General features: G+C 42.6%; 1 protein-coding gene across 11 annotated transcripts in view; it reads right to left on the reverse strand.

The window, feature by feature from the left end:
- Positions 1-15,023, reverse strand: part of BPTF (bromodomain PHD finger transcription factor) — a 68,170-nt gene that overhangs the window by 6,036 nt on the left and 47,111 nt on the right. For 9 of the 11 annotated variants that reach the window (XM_082212307.1, XM_082212316.1, XM_082212312.1 and 6 more), the window contains 9 exons: positions 14,512-14,732; positions 13,195-13,426; positions 12,062-12,990; positions 11,026-11,108; positions 9,864-10,089; positions 8,022-8,383; positions 2,741-2,914; positions 1,594-1,786; positions 948-1,032 (listed from right to left, as the gene is read on the reverse strand). In XM_082212307.1, coding sequence (XP_082068433.1) covers positions 948-1,032; positions 1,594-1,786; positions 2,741-2,914; positions 8,022-8,383; positions 9,864-10,089; positions 11,026-11,108; positions 12,062-12,990; positions 13,195-13,426; positions 14,512-14,732 — 2,505 coding nt within the window. The remainder of the gene's footprint in view (positions 1-947; positions 1,033-1,593; positions 1,787-2,740; positions 2,915-8,021; positions 8,384-9,863; positions 10,090-11,025; positions 11,109-12,061; positions 12,991-13,194; positions 13,427-14,511; positions 14,733-15,023) is intronic. The other 2 variants (XM_082212308.1, XM_082212315.1) reach the window with 1 other exon arrangement.

The raw sequence follows: 15,023 nt of genomic DNA on the forward strand, positions 1-15,023 counted from the left end.
ATTCAGGTGGCTATCCGCAAGCCTTTGGAGCGCGGCGGGAACTCCTGCTGCGCTCCAAAGGCTTGCAGATAGCTGCCCGAAGCCCCTGGAGCGCAGTGGGAGCTCGCGCTGCGCTCAGGGGACTTCAGCGAAAGCAACGCGAAACCTCTGGAGTGCAGGGGAGCTCTCCCTCTGCACTTCGGAGGCTTCGCGTTGCTTTTGCTGAAGCCAAGGAGCCTGCATTTGCTCCATAGGGCGCACACACATTTCCCCTTAATTTTTAGAGGGGGAAAAGTGCGTCCTATAGAGCGAAAAATACAGTAGTTAAAGAAAGGGGTCCACATTTCCTGGAAGGTGTCTCTCTTTGTTGTGCCTTTAACTGCTCTCCTGTGTCTGGTGAGACACTCAGAAATTGCTATATCCCAGATGTTATTTTTACAAAATCTCTTTAAGGAATCTAAATCAGGGGTCAGCAAACTTTTTCAGCAGGGGGCCAGTCCACTGTCCCTCAGACCTTGTGGGGGGCCAGACTATATTTTTCGGGGGGGGGGAATGAACAAATTCCTATGCCCCACAAATAACCCAGAGATGCATTTTAAATAACGCTCACATTCTACTCATGTAAAAATATGCCGATTCCCAGACCGTCTGCGGGGCCAGATTTAGAAGGTCTGCAGATTTAGAAGGTGATTGGGCTGGATCCGGCCCCCGGGCCTTAGTTTGCCTACCCATGATCTAAATAAATACATCATTTTGTTCCGTCATAAACTACAGAGCCGTATGAAAATTTCTTTGGCTGCCATTTTTTGCAGTGACTGGGCACTGAATGCAATGGCACATACTTCCAGGTATACATGAACAGGATTGTTTTTTTGGATTTACTCTTCTGTGTGATGAGCATATCCCAGATAACAGATCTGTCAATGAAAGGCAGCGTATGTAATCAAATCACGTGGGAATACACTTACCCATCGGTTCTTTGATAACACCATAATAATCTGGAGCATCATTGGGATCTACCGGTTCTAGGAATGGCCATGCCATCTTGTGAGCCTATTAGGAAAAGGAGATATTCAGTTCAAAATTCACTTCATTCATTAGTATGAACCCCATCTCAGCCCAAGTCTAGTGGGCTGGATTGACTGTTGGCTGTTCCACAAACAGTCTCCTTCCATTCACAGATGCTACTCAGAACCAGCAGAGGCTCCAGCTAAAGAAGAAGGGGGAGGAGAGATTACCTTTGCTGATTCCCTTTATCCCACACCATCTCACATGCTGTTTCTGAGCAGCTTCTTGGGAGCAAAGGGAGATGCAAGAATCTGCAATAATTGTCTTCCCCTTCCTACAGTGGAGCATCACTAAGCAGAAACCAGGATCCAACTCTGTGTGTCTGAACGGCATGGCGTTGGGAAGGGATGTATAAGGAGATATTTATAATGTTGGGCAATTGCTACCTACTAAGTGGCCTGCTCTGACTTCAGAGGGAGTTTTATGTCCTCAAGAGTGCTTTTCAATTCCATGCATTTAATGAAATTCCATTGCCAAAAGGTGTATTAGAACCGAATTTAAAGATGCTGGGGGACTAAATTAAAACGAACCAAGTCTGGTCCTTACCTGCAATGACCGTAGCACTCTCTTCAGCCCCTCATAATCTTTATCAGTCAAGGGACTGAGTACTGTCATGGCATCTTCAGTTGACTGACACTGCGGACAGACATACTCATCAATGAGGTCTGCCTCACTTTGCAAAATACCAACGCAACGCCCATGATACCAGTTCTGACACCGGTCACAGCCAATGTAAAATCTGCAAGATCCCAAAAAAAACCAGTTAACCTTTTCATGAAAATATTCCACTGGTCAGAAATCTAAACCGAGTAAGAACTTTTGCCTCTCGAATTTGAAATGAAACATGCTATAAATGCTAATCAAGCTACATATTTACTGAAATAATTGAAACAGCATTCAATTGTGAAGAAAAATTACCAAAAACCACCAGAATGCCTATATTACGCAAATCCAATTGAAAAAACATGTAAACGTAATAGGCCGTATAGTAACAATTGCAAAGCTATTTACTCAAAACTACTTTTCAAAAATTAGATACAGCTTCTTATAATACCATTAAAAGAAGCAGTATATAATTTCTGAAAAGTAGTTCCGAAGAAAAATTACCAGCATCAACAACATTTAATCTCAAGCAATTGAATTATCTACAGACCATAACAACTTGCAAAGCTGAAAGAAACAATAGTGAAGCCAGAAATCATACATTTTGCATTTGCAAACAGAGGTGTTACCAAAAGTAATAGTTTGCCCAACTATTTTTTAATATATCTATATTCATTTAAAAATGGTAATTCAGAGTCCTGCAACACATTAAAGGGGTACTCATAACAGACTTAATACCACTCAGATACCTGTACCATATTCAGTTTAAACAAAGCATAACTTTAATTGCAGTAAGTTAGGAACTCCTATTAGCTATTGTATTTTGTAGGAAATGTGTTGTAACAAATCAGTAAAATTTGCCTGCTTTAGAATATTAACTTGTTTTATTAGAAATACTGCAAACCCCACTTTTCCTGAAAGTCAAACATTCATCATTTTGAGCAACATTTCATATTTTTTTTTAAAAAAGTCACATCACTAGATACAACATATGTGGAACAATATTTCTTTTTTGTTCAAGAAACACATTACCAAACTCAGAGCAGTTTGCTACCTATATATTAAATAAGAGGTTCTTGTCAGAACTCACTGTGACTCATCATAAGGTGTTCTGCAGATACAGTATAATTCCTCACTGCTGCCCTCTTGTGCCCGTTTACACTCATTACAGATGTACACATCCATTTTCTTAGCCTCCTTTTCTGTGATGCCAACACATTCTCCATGATACCAGTTAGTACAAAGATCACAGCCAATATAGAACCTAAAAGTATTTACAATGAAAATGACAATGTAATTGTCATTTCAAATGGCATGGCACTTGCTAACCTGATTCCCTGAAACGTTCTGATTTCATTTTCCTAACTACATCAACCTACCCTTCCAAAGCTAACCTCTGAAGCTAATGCGGTGGACATAATTCTTTAGGGCCTGGTTCAATAAACAGTTGTATTTCTTAGATAAACAGGTTGGTTGATATGCACTGAATTCTGAAATATGCGAATGTCTCAACTGTGAATGCACAAAGACAAGGCCAAAGAAAAAGATAAACATTTTCAAAACTCTGCAGCTAAGAAGCCACTTAAATAGAGGCAAATTTTGTAAGATTTGAAAATGTTTATCTCCATTTTAAAAAACAAAGCACAGACACAACTGGAAGTTAACAGGTACACTAAAAAGAGCATGCATACCAGCCATGTGTAAAATACATATTGGTATAACATGACATGAAGGAAAATGGGACAAGTGGATGTAAGTTTTAAAATTTCTAAGAAACTGCCTGAAATCGGTGGAACTTGACTCTTTAAAACTGAAAGGCTATTCCTTCAATAATGTAAATTCTCAAGACAACACTGTGTGACAGATCAAGTATGGTATGGTTAAGGCATGAAGTAAAAAAAACACCACACAATTCTGCAAGTATCTCTCTCACACTGGCAATTTTGCAAGTCTATATCATTTGACTGCATCTAAACTCAAATGCGACTACCAAAGTTATGGAGGAAAAAGAGCCACGTCTGTGGCATATCGTGTCAAACCACGGTCTGACGCTCCAATTCTTTCCCATTCGTCCTGGTTGGGGGCAAACCATATATCCAAAACTAGGTTGGAGGGGTGGAGAGGTACTGTGTGCCCCGAAACAAGAAGGGAGGGAAGGAAGGAAAATGCAGCCAGTACGGGAAGAAGGAGCATGTTGATTCTTAAGGGCGATTCTAAGCTCGTTCATGTGCCACCAAAGCTGGTTTGGTGTTACATCTTGAATGAGCTTCTATCTCGAAGCTAATTTGAGTACGCCTTCAGGGCGCCCTCTCCTTGTGTACCATGTTAACATTTTTAGTAACGTTATGGGCTGAATTCCTGCGGACTGATTGGCTCCAACACAAAACATTGCTGCACAGCAATGCTTAGTATATATTCTGTTCCCTATCCCCAGCTCATAAAAAGGTTACCCCCCCCAAAAAAAATAGCTTGGAATTTATTTACTACGGCTTCAATGCTCTCTTTGTAGCATTGTTGAAGAACGTCTCCACAATAATAATAATATATTTTTTATTTATACCCCACCCTCCCCAGCTGAAGCCGGGCTCAGAGCGGCTAACAACAGTAAAATAACACAGCATTCTAAAATCAATTCATTATAAAATCAGTTCAAATCAAATTGATGGCAACCATTGGGCTAGAGTTCTGTGAAGAATTACCAAAGGAGGGGGTCAGGCTGTGCCTTGGCCAAAGGCCTGGTGGAACATCTCTGCCTTGCAGGCCCTGCGGAAAGATGTCAAGTCCCGCAGGGCCCTAGTCTCTTGTGACAAAGCGTTCCACCAAATCAGAAACACAGCCGAAAAAGCCCTGGCTCTGGTTGAGGCCAACCTAACCTCCCTGTGGCCCGGGACCTCCAAGATGTTTTTGTTTGAAGACCGTAAGGTCCTCCATGGGACATACCAGGAGAGGCAGTCCTGAAGGTACGAGGGTCCAAGGCTATATAGGGCTTTAAAGGTTAAAACCAGCACCTTAAACCTGATCCTGTACTCCACCGGGAGCCAGCGCAGCTGGTATAGCACTGGATGAATGTGATCCTGCGGCGAAGACCTCGTAAGGAGTCTCGCCGCGGCATTCTGCACCCGCTGGAGTTTCTGGGTCAGTCTCAAGGGCAGCCCCACGTAGAGCGAGTTACAATAATCCAGTAATTTTTAAAGCGCTATCTCAGTTCACCACCTTTACTCCTGGCTTGCCTTCCACTGCTGCCACAACACAACATCTACTGAGCCTAAAGAAACAGCTTTGCTACAGGATGGCCAGATCACAAGGACTGCTAATACCAATACACTATGGCTTGGATCCAGGCAGCATGAGTGGAACTCTGTTCACACAGTGGGGCTTCTCTACCTTCTCCTCCTCTGAGCACCCCCCCCACTCAATTCTGGATAAGTCCCCTCCCCATCAGGAGCAGCAGAGGCAGCAGTAGAAGGAACGCCCCATCACGAGAGCAGAATTCTGCTCACCCTGCTCTGTATGCAAGCCTATGGCTCCTGATAGATTTGCTTCTCTTACGTTCTGTCAACCTCTGAGAAGACTGAGCACGTTAAGGCTATGGGCTTGAACTGCAAGAAGCCTCATTCCTACACTTAGCATAATTCTAGGATAAAAACATACAGAATGTGGTATGAATCGTCAGCTCTCTTCCATGCAATCACTGAAATTTAATTTTTAAAAAAAAATAATCCAAAGTAACAAAACGGCTTGACTAAAATTTTAATAACCTGCAATTTGTAAATACCAGTGCTGCTGTTCCATTTGTGCAGAAGGATTCTGCTTGAGCAACAAGACGCGCCACCTCTCTCCCCTGGTGTCCCCTGCACACTCCCAAAACCTGTTCCATAAGGTTGGGAGGTGGCCTCTGGAGCAGGTTTTTGGGGCACGAGGGAAGAGAAGAGAAAGGGAAGTCACGTTGCACGAGGAACTCTGTTCACGCAGTGCTGGATCCAGCCCTAGCTGATCTACTCACAAACGGAATAAGTTCAGAGTTTGAGTAGAGAATGAAACACCCTTCTAATTGTTTTGAACTGTAAGGGAGAAACTACCTTATTTGTAGAAATGCATTAAAAATGCTGAACCCATAAATTAAAATCTGAGATCTACTCCTAAGACAAGCCCCATTAGAAATAGTGTCAGATAAAAGGATCCGAGTTTGGTGGATCATGCTCAGTCTTAACAAAACAAATGCTTTTTCACACACATGGTGGAATTAATTTCAAATATGCCACCTCAGCCACATGGTTTCACTATGCTGCATTTTACAATACCGTACTCTTCCGTCTATAAGAGGCCCCCATGTATAGGTACCCCCTATTTTGGGGGACTCAATTTTAAGAAAATGAGGGGAGATGGCCCAAAGTTGTTGAGCTTCTCCCCACACACAGCTGCACACGGGAAACACCCCCAAGATTGTTTCCTGCGCACAACAGCATTGGGGGAAGTTGCGCACACGCCGCTTCTCTCCCCCATGCCACTATCCGTGTAGTGGACAACTCCAGTTTTTTGACACAATTTTTGAGTCAAAAAACCTCATCTAATACATGAAAAAATACAGTAATAAGTTCTAATAAAGAAACATTAGGCTGCATCATGTTGTTGTGCCACTGCCAGCAGTTCTAACTAAACTGATTTGTGAAGCTGTTAACTCTTAAATCGCAGTAAAAGGCTCATTTGCTCATTCTGCTATAAAGCACCTGCAATTGTTTAATTCCTTTTGCTCACTGTAGTCCAGAGGAAGAAAAAACAAACAAAAAACCATATGGGTGAAATTCCAGCCTATGTTAAAATGCAGTACTGCACTGCACTGTGTCCCTCTGCTCAGAGAAGGCTCTTTGCTCCAGCAGATCTTTCGATGAACTACAGCGGGAGAAGTTATTTTTAAATTAATTTTTGCAAATCCCCCCTTTCTTTTGCAGCCCCTGGTACCACTTCCCATATTGTTCTGGAGGGTTCCTCTGCAGTATGTTGGGGGACAGGGCGGGGGAGGCAGCATTCAGGCAGCAGAGGGAAGGAGAAATCAGCAAGACACTCTGTACCCCAAGTTCAAGGAACCGCCTGCTGGACTGAAGAGCCTTTCTTGTGAGCGGAGGGACACAACTGGATAAAACGGAACAAGACTCTACCTTAATATGATGATCATTCATAAAGCTTTGCTCTAAAGATGGGAACAAGAAATGGCAGACTGGGGACTTGTGACTCCCACAAATTTAGCACAGCTACAGTAGCTTAGTAAAAAGTCTAAAGCTGGCCTGGCAATGAATACCAGAGACTGGAGCAGGACAAGACTCAGAAATGAATGCTTCACTTTGGTACCATAACCAGAGATGAATTGCCGATTTTGATCTATTTAGTAAAAGTGAATTCTGTGAACAGAGCACAGTTTCACTAAAAGGACCTTTTAGGTGGTACTGACTTTTACTGGGGCTCAAACTCTAATGAGCTACAAGTCAAAGCTATTTCTGTCCATCCCACCCTAATGTTTTCTCCATTACAGTCGTACCTTGGTTCTCAAAGGTAATCCGTTCCGGAAGTCTGTTTGACTTCTGAAGCATTCGAAAACCAAGACGTGGCTTCTGATGGGCTGCAGGAGCTTCCTGCACTCAAACAGAAGCCGCATCGGATGTTCAGCTTTCAAAAAACTTTGGAAAGCCGGAACAATTACTTCCGGGTTTTCGGCATTTGGGAGCCAAAATGTACGAGTACTAAGGGTTTGAGAACCAAGGTACGACTGTGTAGAACTCTCCCTTTCCTTGTTTAGTATTATTATTAAGTTGAACATATTTTATATAGAACTGCAGTTTCCATTTTGTTAAGTGCCTTCAGCTTCTAAAATACCAAATCTTAAAAGTCTGAAAAAAGGTATTAAATAATCTAAGAAGAAATAAACACTTAAAAAAATGTACTGCAGCACAGTAACTTGGACTCTATGTAAACTACAGAAGAAATGCTTCTCCCCTGTGCAGAAATACAATCCAGAAATCTCTTTGCGGGATGTCCAGAGCCTGTTGAAGAGAAGAAGACTGCCCTATAATCCCTTGCTTCCAAAGCAGAGGCATAAAGACAAAGGAAAGAATAAAAGCAAAATAAAGGATGTGCAATGTGAGACATCATATAATGGAAACATGCAAATAGATAAAATATGAATCACAAAAACTAACAGACTGGTATTTAGAAATACAATCCTGAGTGTTTACATCTTTAGCACCTTCCCAGTGACCGTATAGACAACTGATATATACATATATGCAACCCCATTTCTGGTAATCTCCCACAACTACTAACTAAATGCTAAAACTAAACTAAGTATAACACAAACACCTTTAAGATCCACTACTCACTTAGATTCATCATAAGGCGTCTTGCAGATGCAGTAAAGCTTGGTGTCCTTCTTGGATTCCTTTGAGGTAGTAGATATCATTTTCTTTTTCTTCGATTTAGAAGACGAGGACTCTTTCTCTTCCTCTCGTTTTCTCTTATGGGATGAAACGGGTGTCGTGACTGTGGTTGTCGATGCAACATTGGTACTGTGAGGTGGTGGTGGAGGAGGAGGTGGTGGTGGAGGTGGAGGAGGAGGAGGAGGTGGTGGTGGTGGTGGAGGTGGTGGTGGTACTGCTGCTGCTGCAGCGGCGGCAGCAGCGGCAGCTGCCTGCGCCTTTTCTTTCTCTCTCTTAATTTTTGCCAGGTCTTTCTTTAGCTCTTCCTAAGTGAAATTAAAAGCAAAGAAACAGCAAACATGGACAGTTAATTACAAGGCCAATCTAGATATACACCATTAAACACACGGAGCTAGTCGCTCCTGCTGTGTATGCAAGTTTTCTGCATAGCTGTCAACTTTCAGATTTGAAAATAAGGGATCAGCAGCCTCGAAAATAAGGGATCAGAAGCCTCACCTGTCCCGGGGACACTCTACGGGATATGTAACAATCTGGGATAGCAGCAGGAAATGGCACTAGAATAAGGGAATTTCCCACAAAAAAGGGGAAGGTTGACAGCTATGGTTTTTTGTATGGGTGGTGAAGATTTTGCACGGGGGTTCTGGTCCTGGCCCCTGTGAGCGTCAGTGGAGCACATATAAGCGTACTCCACCCCCTTCTGCCTTCTTCCAGGTCCAAAAAGACCTGCGCATCAATTGGATGTGCCTAAAATAGTCGCCACATATACTATGATACTGTGAGCTGCCCTGCATAGAATTTATTGGACCACAGCATTTGTGGACTTGTGCATTTCCATAATGTTGTTTAATCGGTATTTTATACTTTGTAAACGGCTTAGAAGTCTGTTCTGGCATTAAGAGGTAAATTAATTAATGATTAGGGGGATGCCAAAGCTCTGTCAAGAAATCAGAAATCAGTTTGCTACCAAAGAAGAGAACAAGGCACACAGATCTAGTTTTATGAGATGCAAACCAACAGGAAACCATTTAAATGGAATTATCTTAATGTAGTATCTGTGCCTAATTTATCAATACACCAACATTTCCTTAATAATAAATAGCTCTGCATAGGCATATTCATGTGTATAACTTTTTATCAACTTAGCCTTTGTTTTGGAGGCCTAAGGAAGCAAATCTCACCAAAACCCAAAGGAAAGATTTAAGACTATGATGAGCTATACCTAGAAATGTGAATGATTAGCCCTTTGCTGATTGCTATCGCTAATCTTCAGTAAACATACAAATTTATTTTTACTATAACTACTAAAAAAGTAAGAAAACACCCATACGAGGTGTTTTTAAGGATCTGACTTGGGCACTAATAAGCAGCTCTATGAGAGACAAAAATTAGAAATGTATGTGAAGCGGCAACTTAATCCAAGATGACCAAAGGAGTCACAAATTACTCTGCAAGTAGGTGGAAACTAAATATTTTACCTAAATATTGTTCTGTTTTGTGGTAAGACGGCATGGAATTCCCACAGTGCTAAATCTGTCTGGAACGGACCAATTAAGATTTCAGCTAACAGGGGTTCTGGATCATCAGTCAAGAGTGAAGGCCAAGGGAATATAATGGGAGAGAAAGTGCTAAAATGTGGCAAACTGCACTGAGACAGAATGCACTTAAGTTAAAATGCATATATTGAGTGGGAATATCCATGAGTACAAAAAGTCTAGCTCTGAACTTTCTCTTACATTGTCAAATAAATAAGCCCAACAATTCATTAAGGAGAAAAATTCATTTTACCTGCACTTCAATTTGTAAGTCTTTGTCCAGAAGTGCCCTTTTCTTTAGTATTTCCGCTTTAAGTTGTTCCTTATGTTTGAAGAGCAGAGCCGAGAGTTTAGTTGCATTCTGTTTACTGCGCTTTTGTTCCACACTCTCTTCTCGCTTTCGTTTCTTAGCAGCCTGTTTTTCTTCTTTATCTATCTTATCCAGAATATACTTCATTACTTGGTTGCACACTATCATTCTGGAGAAGATATAGAAAAAAATACTATTATGAAGAGACTAATAAGGGGGCGATGGAGAACCACAAAGATTGCATTTAGTAATCAAATAAAAATAAGAATAGTTTTAAGATAATGACTAAAGCTGAAGAGCATTTTTAGGGAGAAGAAAAAAATATCAATCAGAAACCAAATCTTTTTATAGTACCACAGCCTCTATATTAGATGTTAGTACACATTATGTGAAGCTACAAGGTGTTTAAACAGACACCCCAACCCTCTAAATAATATTCTGTATTCACAGCTTTCCTTTCTTTTCCACCATTCAAATTTTGTAGAATAGTAAAAATACCAGCAGACATGGGACAATGTCAGGTCATATTGTAAGCATGCAGAAAAAACATGGAGCGGTTTAAGTAAAGGGATGCTTACAAAAACATACTGTTATCCAATTTTGTAGCATTGTGCATTTTGTGGTTTCTGTGTAGGATCAGAGGTTGGAAGAAGTTACTTAAAAGAGATCGCAATATTGAGTAGTATGGTCGCAGCAGGAGAAAAGAGACCCCCGGGCTTCTTCTCTGCCTCTTATCCCCCCTCCTCCTCTCCAGCCTCCAATTCTGCTCTCCACCAGACTCTTCCTGCTCACTAAACCCTGTTACCTCTTCACCTTCCAACACCTTCTCCCCCTAGTCTGCTCCCTCTTCTCCCTCTGACCACTCACTGTCATCCCACCACCAATCCCCTGGCTCCAGATCTTCTCCCTTGGGGGTTCCCCGGCTGTTGACTCCCACCACTTCTTTGCACCCAGCCAGTTCATGACACAATGGCTCAAACAAACATGAGCAATCATTTCTACGAGTAAGTTGGTAGTAAACGTTTACATTAGCACATATTCTTCTACACCGGAAAATACTGAAAGGAACCATATGCCTTGCTTAATGTCTGTCCATCTGCCTTACCGCTGATTCTCTTCCCGTTCAGCAGGGGTCAACGTCTTTTTCTGTTTTAGATGCTCGATCACAGCGTTGTGCTTCATTACCACCTTCAAGAAAAGGGGGTGGGGGTGGGAAATCAAAACCTTTGATGGCAAGAAGCGACAAAATGAAACATACTTTTAAAGCTGCAGGTAATTTTAAACCTGAGTGTCACAGAGATTAAACCCATGGCCAGTAAAGTAAAAGCGACCTTCATTTGCTCAGCAGTTGCCTGTGCAATTCTGGTGAAGGGAAATAGGAGCCCTCGACTCCTTCTAAAGCTGAGGAAGAAGCAGATCAGGAGGGGTGGGGTGGTATATTAGCTGCAGAGGAAGATTTGATGGAGAAGTACGTGAGCTCAGAGTGAAGCATTCTCCGAGTTTCAATTAAAGAGGACTACAAAATGCTTCTGAAGCTCTCCTTCAATTCTGTACAGAAGCCTTCAAAGTATTTTAGATGTATGGCACTATAGCAGGGATAGCCAATATGTTGCCCTCCAGATGTTATTGGACACCAGCTTCCATCAGCACCAGGCAGAATGACCAATGGTGAAGGATGATGGGAGTTGAAGTTTAACAAGTGGGAGGACAGGGACGTCACCTACTCTAACACTGTAGTATGGCAACAGAATTGACTGTGTATGAATTTTCTTCCCCAGATCCATCACTAGTAGTTTACAACACTAGGCTGCTATCATGTCAAGTCTTCTACAGAAAAAATGTAGTGCGGAAATAGTGTGGAAGACTGAGCAATCAGATCCAAGTCTCTTCTCCCCTGAACTGAAGACGCCCTGGCAGCAAACTTTGAAGTAGTAAATCATGACCCAGATGCCACCAAGTACTTAAAAAACAACAACACATTAGATACAGAACATCTGTTACATTTACAAAAAAGGGATATGCAATGTAGTTTAATAAGGAAAGACCCCTAAGATTTAAACCAAATGCACAGGCCAAAGGATTCACACGCATATAGCTTGATGGCCAAGAACAGGAGTGATAATGTCTTTGGATAAGTGTACCTGTTTCTGGATAATGTCACTCTGATTAGAAGCCTGGAGGGAGTGCTCACGTTTAATTTCAATATGCTGCTGTTTTTTCTTCTGCTGCTGCTCTCTGAGCTGCTGAACCCTTTGCAGTTGCTCTTGAACGCTGGCCGCTTGAACAGTTACCACGTTCTGGATCTGATGAGCTTGCACCGGGCCGGCTTGCTGAATCTGAATAGGCAGCTGAAGTTTAATTTGCTGAGGCAGACCACCTTGTTGGGCCTGTATCTGAGCCACAACATGGGACTGGAGCTGAGAGAACACCTGGACTTGCTGCTGAAGCTGCGGGACTGTGATCACCTTAGTCGGCGGTGGCTGGATTTGCAGCGGAGGACGTGGAGATTGCACGGCAACTTGATTTACGTTTGGCGCGGGTGGCAGAGTTTGAACCGAAGTTGGAACCTGGGGCTGCGAAGTCTGGATTTGGATCGAAGGATGCGGCTGCATGGCGACGTGCTGTGGTGCTGGAGTCTGGACCTGAGCTGGCTGAATCATTTGAACCTTGGGCGGGGTCTGTGGGTGTACCCCTGCCTGGGCCTGGCTTTGAGCTTGAGCTAAAGGCTGCCCTTGCGGAAGGCTCTGGGATGGAGTCTGAGCAGGGGCTGGAGTTACGGTTGGTTGCGATACTGGAGGCTGTGCTTCGGAGATGACTGGGCATGGAAGTGAAGCTGGAGGCTGAGCTTCGGCGGCTGCCTGGGCTTCAGCCCGAGGCGGAGATTGAGTAGGCTGTGTCTGAGCTGGAGGCTGAGGCTGAATACTCTGGGGTTGCCCCTGAGACTGGCCTTGGAGCTGACTCTGAGGTGGCTGGGGTTCAGGAGGAGGAGGAGGAGGAGGAGGAGGAGGAAGCTCTGGAGCTGGCTGTGTTTGGGTCTGTGCTTGAGAAGCTTGCTTCTGTTCTCCTGCAGCTGGGAAGATAAAAAGCAGGACTTACCTTCAGAGCCATACTAACAACAATCTGAGGAGCAGCTTTCCTTCTCTAAGAAGCCACCACAAGGCTTCAGCATTTCTAAGCCCGAAAAGTATTCCCTAAGAAAAACTACTTTTCTTTCAAAGCTGAAATGCATTTGTTTCTATTTAATATATATATATATTTTAAAAAACAACCCTACCTGGTGTTGAGGTGGAAACTGTAGTCGTCGTAGTACTAGCTGCAGTAGCTGCTGCTGCTGGTGGTGGAAGTGGGGTGAAAAGAAACCGCTGGATGGTACCATTTGGCATAGCTGCTTGCATTAGCTGTTGTCCTGGTCCTGGTATTACCGTGACACCCTGTGGGATCAACTGCAACTGCCCAGTAGTTTGACCTTGCCCCTGAATCACCACAGTCAAACCTTGACTGCCACCCTAAAATTGGGGGAAATGTAAAAGTTAATACCCACAAAAGATCCCAATGGAGTATATCAAGGGCTTGCACCGTGTAATGAACTTTCCAGCTGGAATGGTTGGTGACACCCAATGTTGGTGCATCCCCTTCTCCTCCCTGCAATCACCCACCCACAATTTGCTCCCGGAGGCCCCCCAACCTTTCAGAGAAAATCTTGATCGAATACACAGGAGCTGCAGGGAGGAGAGAGAATCCCTTCCACCGCTAGTGGATAAGATTTCACCCACAAGCTCTGGCATTTGGTTATTAAAAAGAGCAGTCTTTTCTGAAAAATCATTTAACAACAAAGCTTATTGGGAAATGAATATATATTGAATTGAAAAAGATGTTTAAAATAACATTTGTTTTAAAAAAACAAACCCCACACAGAAGCCTGGGAATTATAGGGGTAGAACTACCAAAACAGTATAGAAATTTATTCATATATGCGACTACAGCGGAAATGATGTTATTTGCTCCAAAATGGAAAGAAGAAAGCCCGACGAAAGAAGAATGAATACAAAAACTTATGGATTATGCAGAGATGGTGAAATTTACTAGAAAAATAAGAAATCAAGATAACAAACTTTTTATAAATGGATGGAACTGGTTTATTGAATATGTACAAATAATTTGTAAACAGATAAAGACACTGGCAGCATTATTGTAATAACCTGCAGTTTCATAAGAGTAAATAATTAAAGTAGATGAATAAAAGAATAAGTTAAGTTAATTTAGAATATGCACGAAATGATAAAAATAAATTTAAGGAACCGCAGAAAGAGGTGGCAGGAAGCAAGGTTTTGAAATGTTTTTTATGTGTGTGTGTGTGTGTGTGTGTGTGTGTGTGAGAGAGAGAGAGAGAGAGAGAGAGAGAGAGATTTTCATATACATTTCAATAGTTTTACAGTCAGAGGAACTTTAGTTCATGATGAATCTTTTCCAAACTTCTTACAAAAATGTAGTAGATGGACTTATTAACTCAGAAGATGCCTGCTTTAAATTGACATTGCACGTGCAAGGAAAGGCAAATCATTGCCACACAACAAACATCACAAAAGCTTACCTGTCCTTGTGTGAGCTGCGTGAGCTGCGCCATTGTAAGTTTCACCTGACCCTGTTGAGGACGAGGTGGGTGTGGTGATGCAGCTTGCGGCTGCATGTGCTGCAAAGGGGCTCCTGGAGTTGTCACTACCTTTGGATTTGCAGAAACGGTGGTAGCACTAGACACTGCTGTGGAAACAGGCTGACCTCTGATTATCTGGGTCACTACTTGCTGGGTCTGGCCTGCATGGACATATCATTTGTATTATTAAGAAGCTGTTCCCAAGACAAGAAGCCTCTGCGAAAAAGAATTCCAGGGCTGCTTCTCCCTCCCATCTACCAAGTTCCATTGACCAGTAAAATCACTGGGTCCATTGACCAGTCATGTGCCTCTATGTCTCTTCAAAGCCATGAAAAAAATGCAGCCTAGTATTACCTTTTCCTCATTCTGCAGCTTAGTTATAATATATGCCAACGTGGCTAAGCTTTGGTCCTCTGGATGTTGCTGGACTTCAATTTCCAACAGCATAGCCA

The sequence above is a fragment of the Podarcis vaucheri genome (assembly GCF_965113315.1).
Source record: "Podarcis vaucheri genome assembly, chromosome: 2".
NCBI lineage: Eukaryota > Metazoa > Chordata > Lepidosauria > Squamata > Lacertidae > Podarcis > Podarcis vaucheri.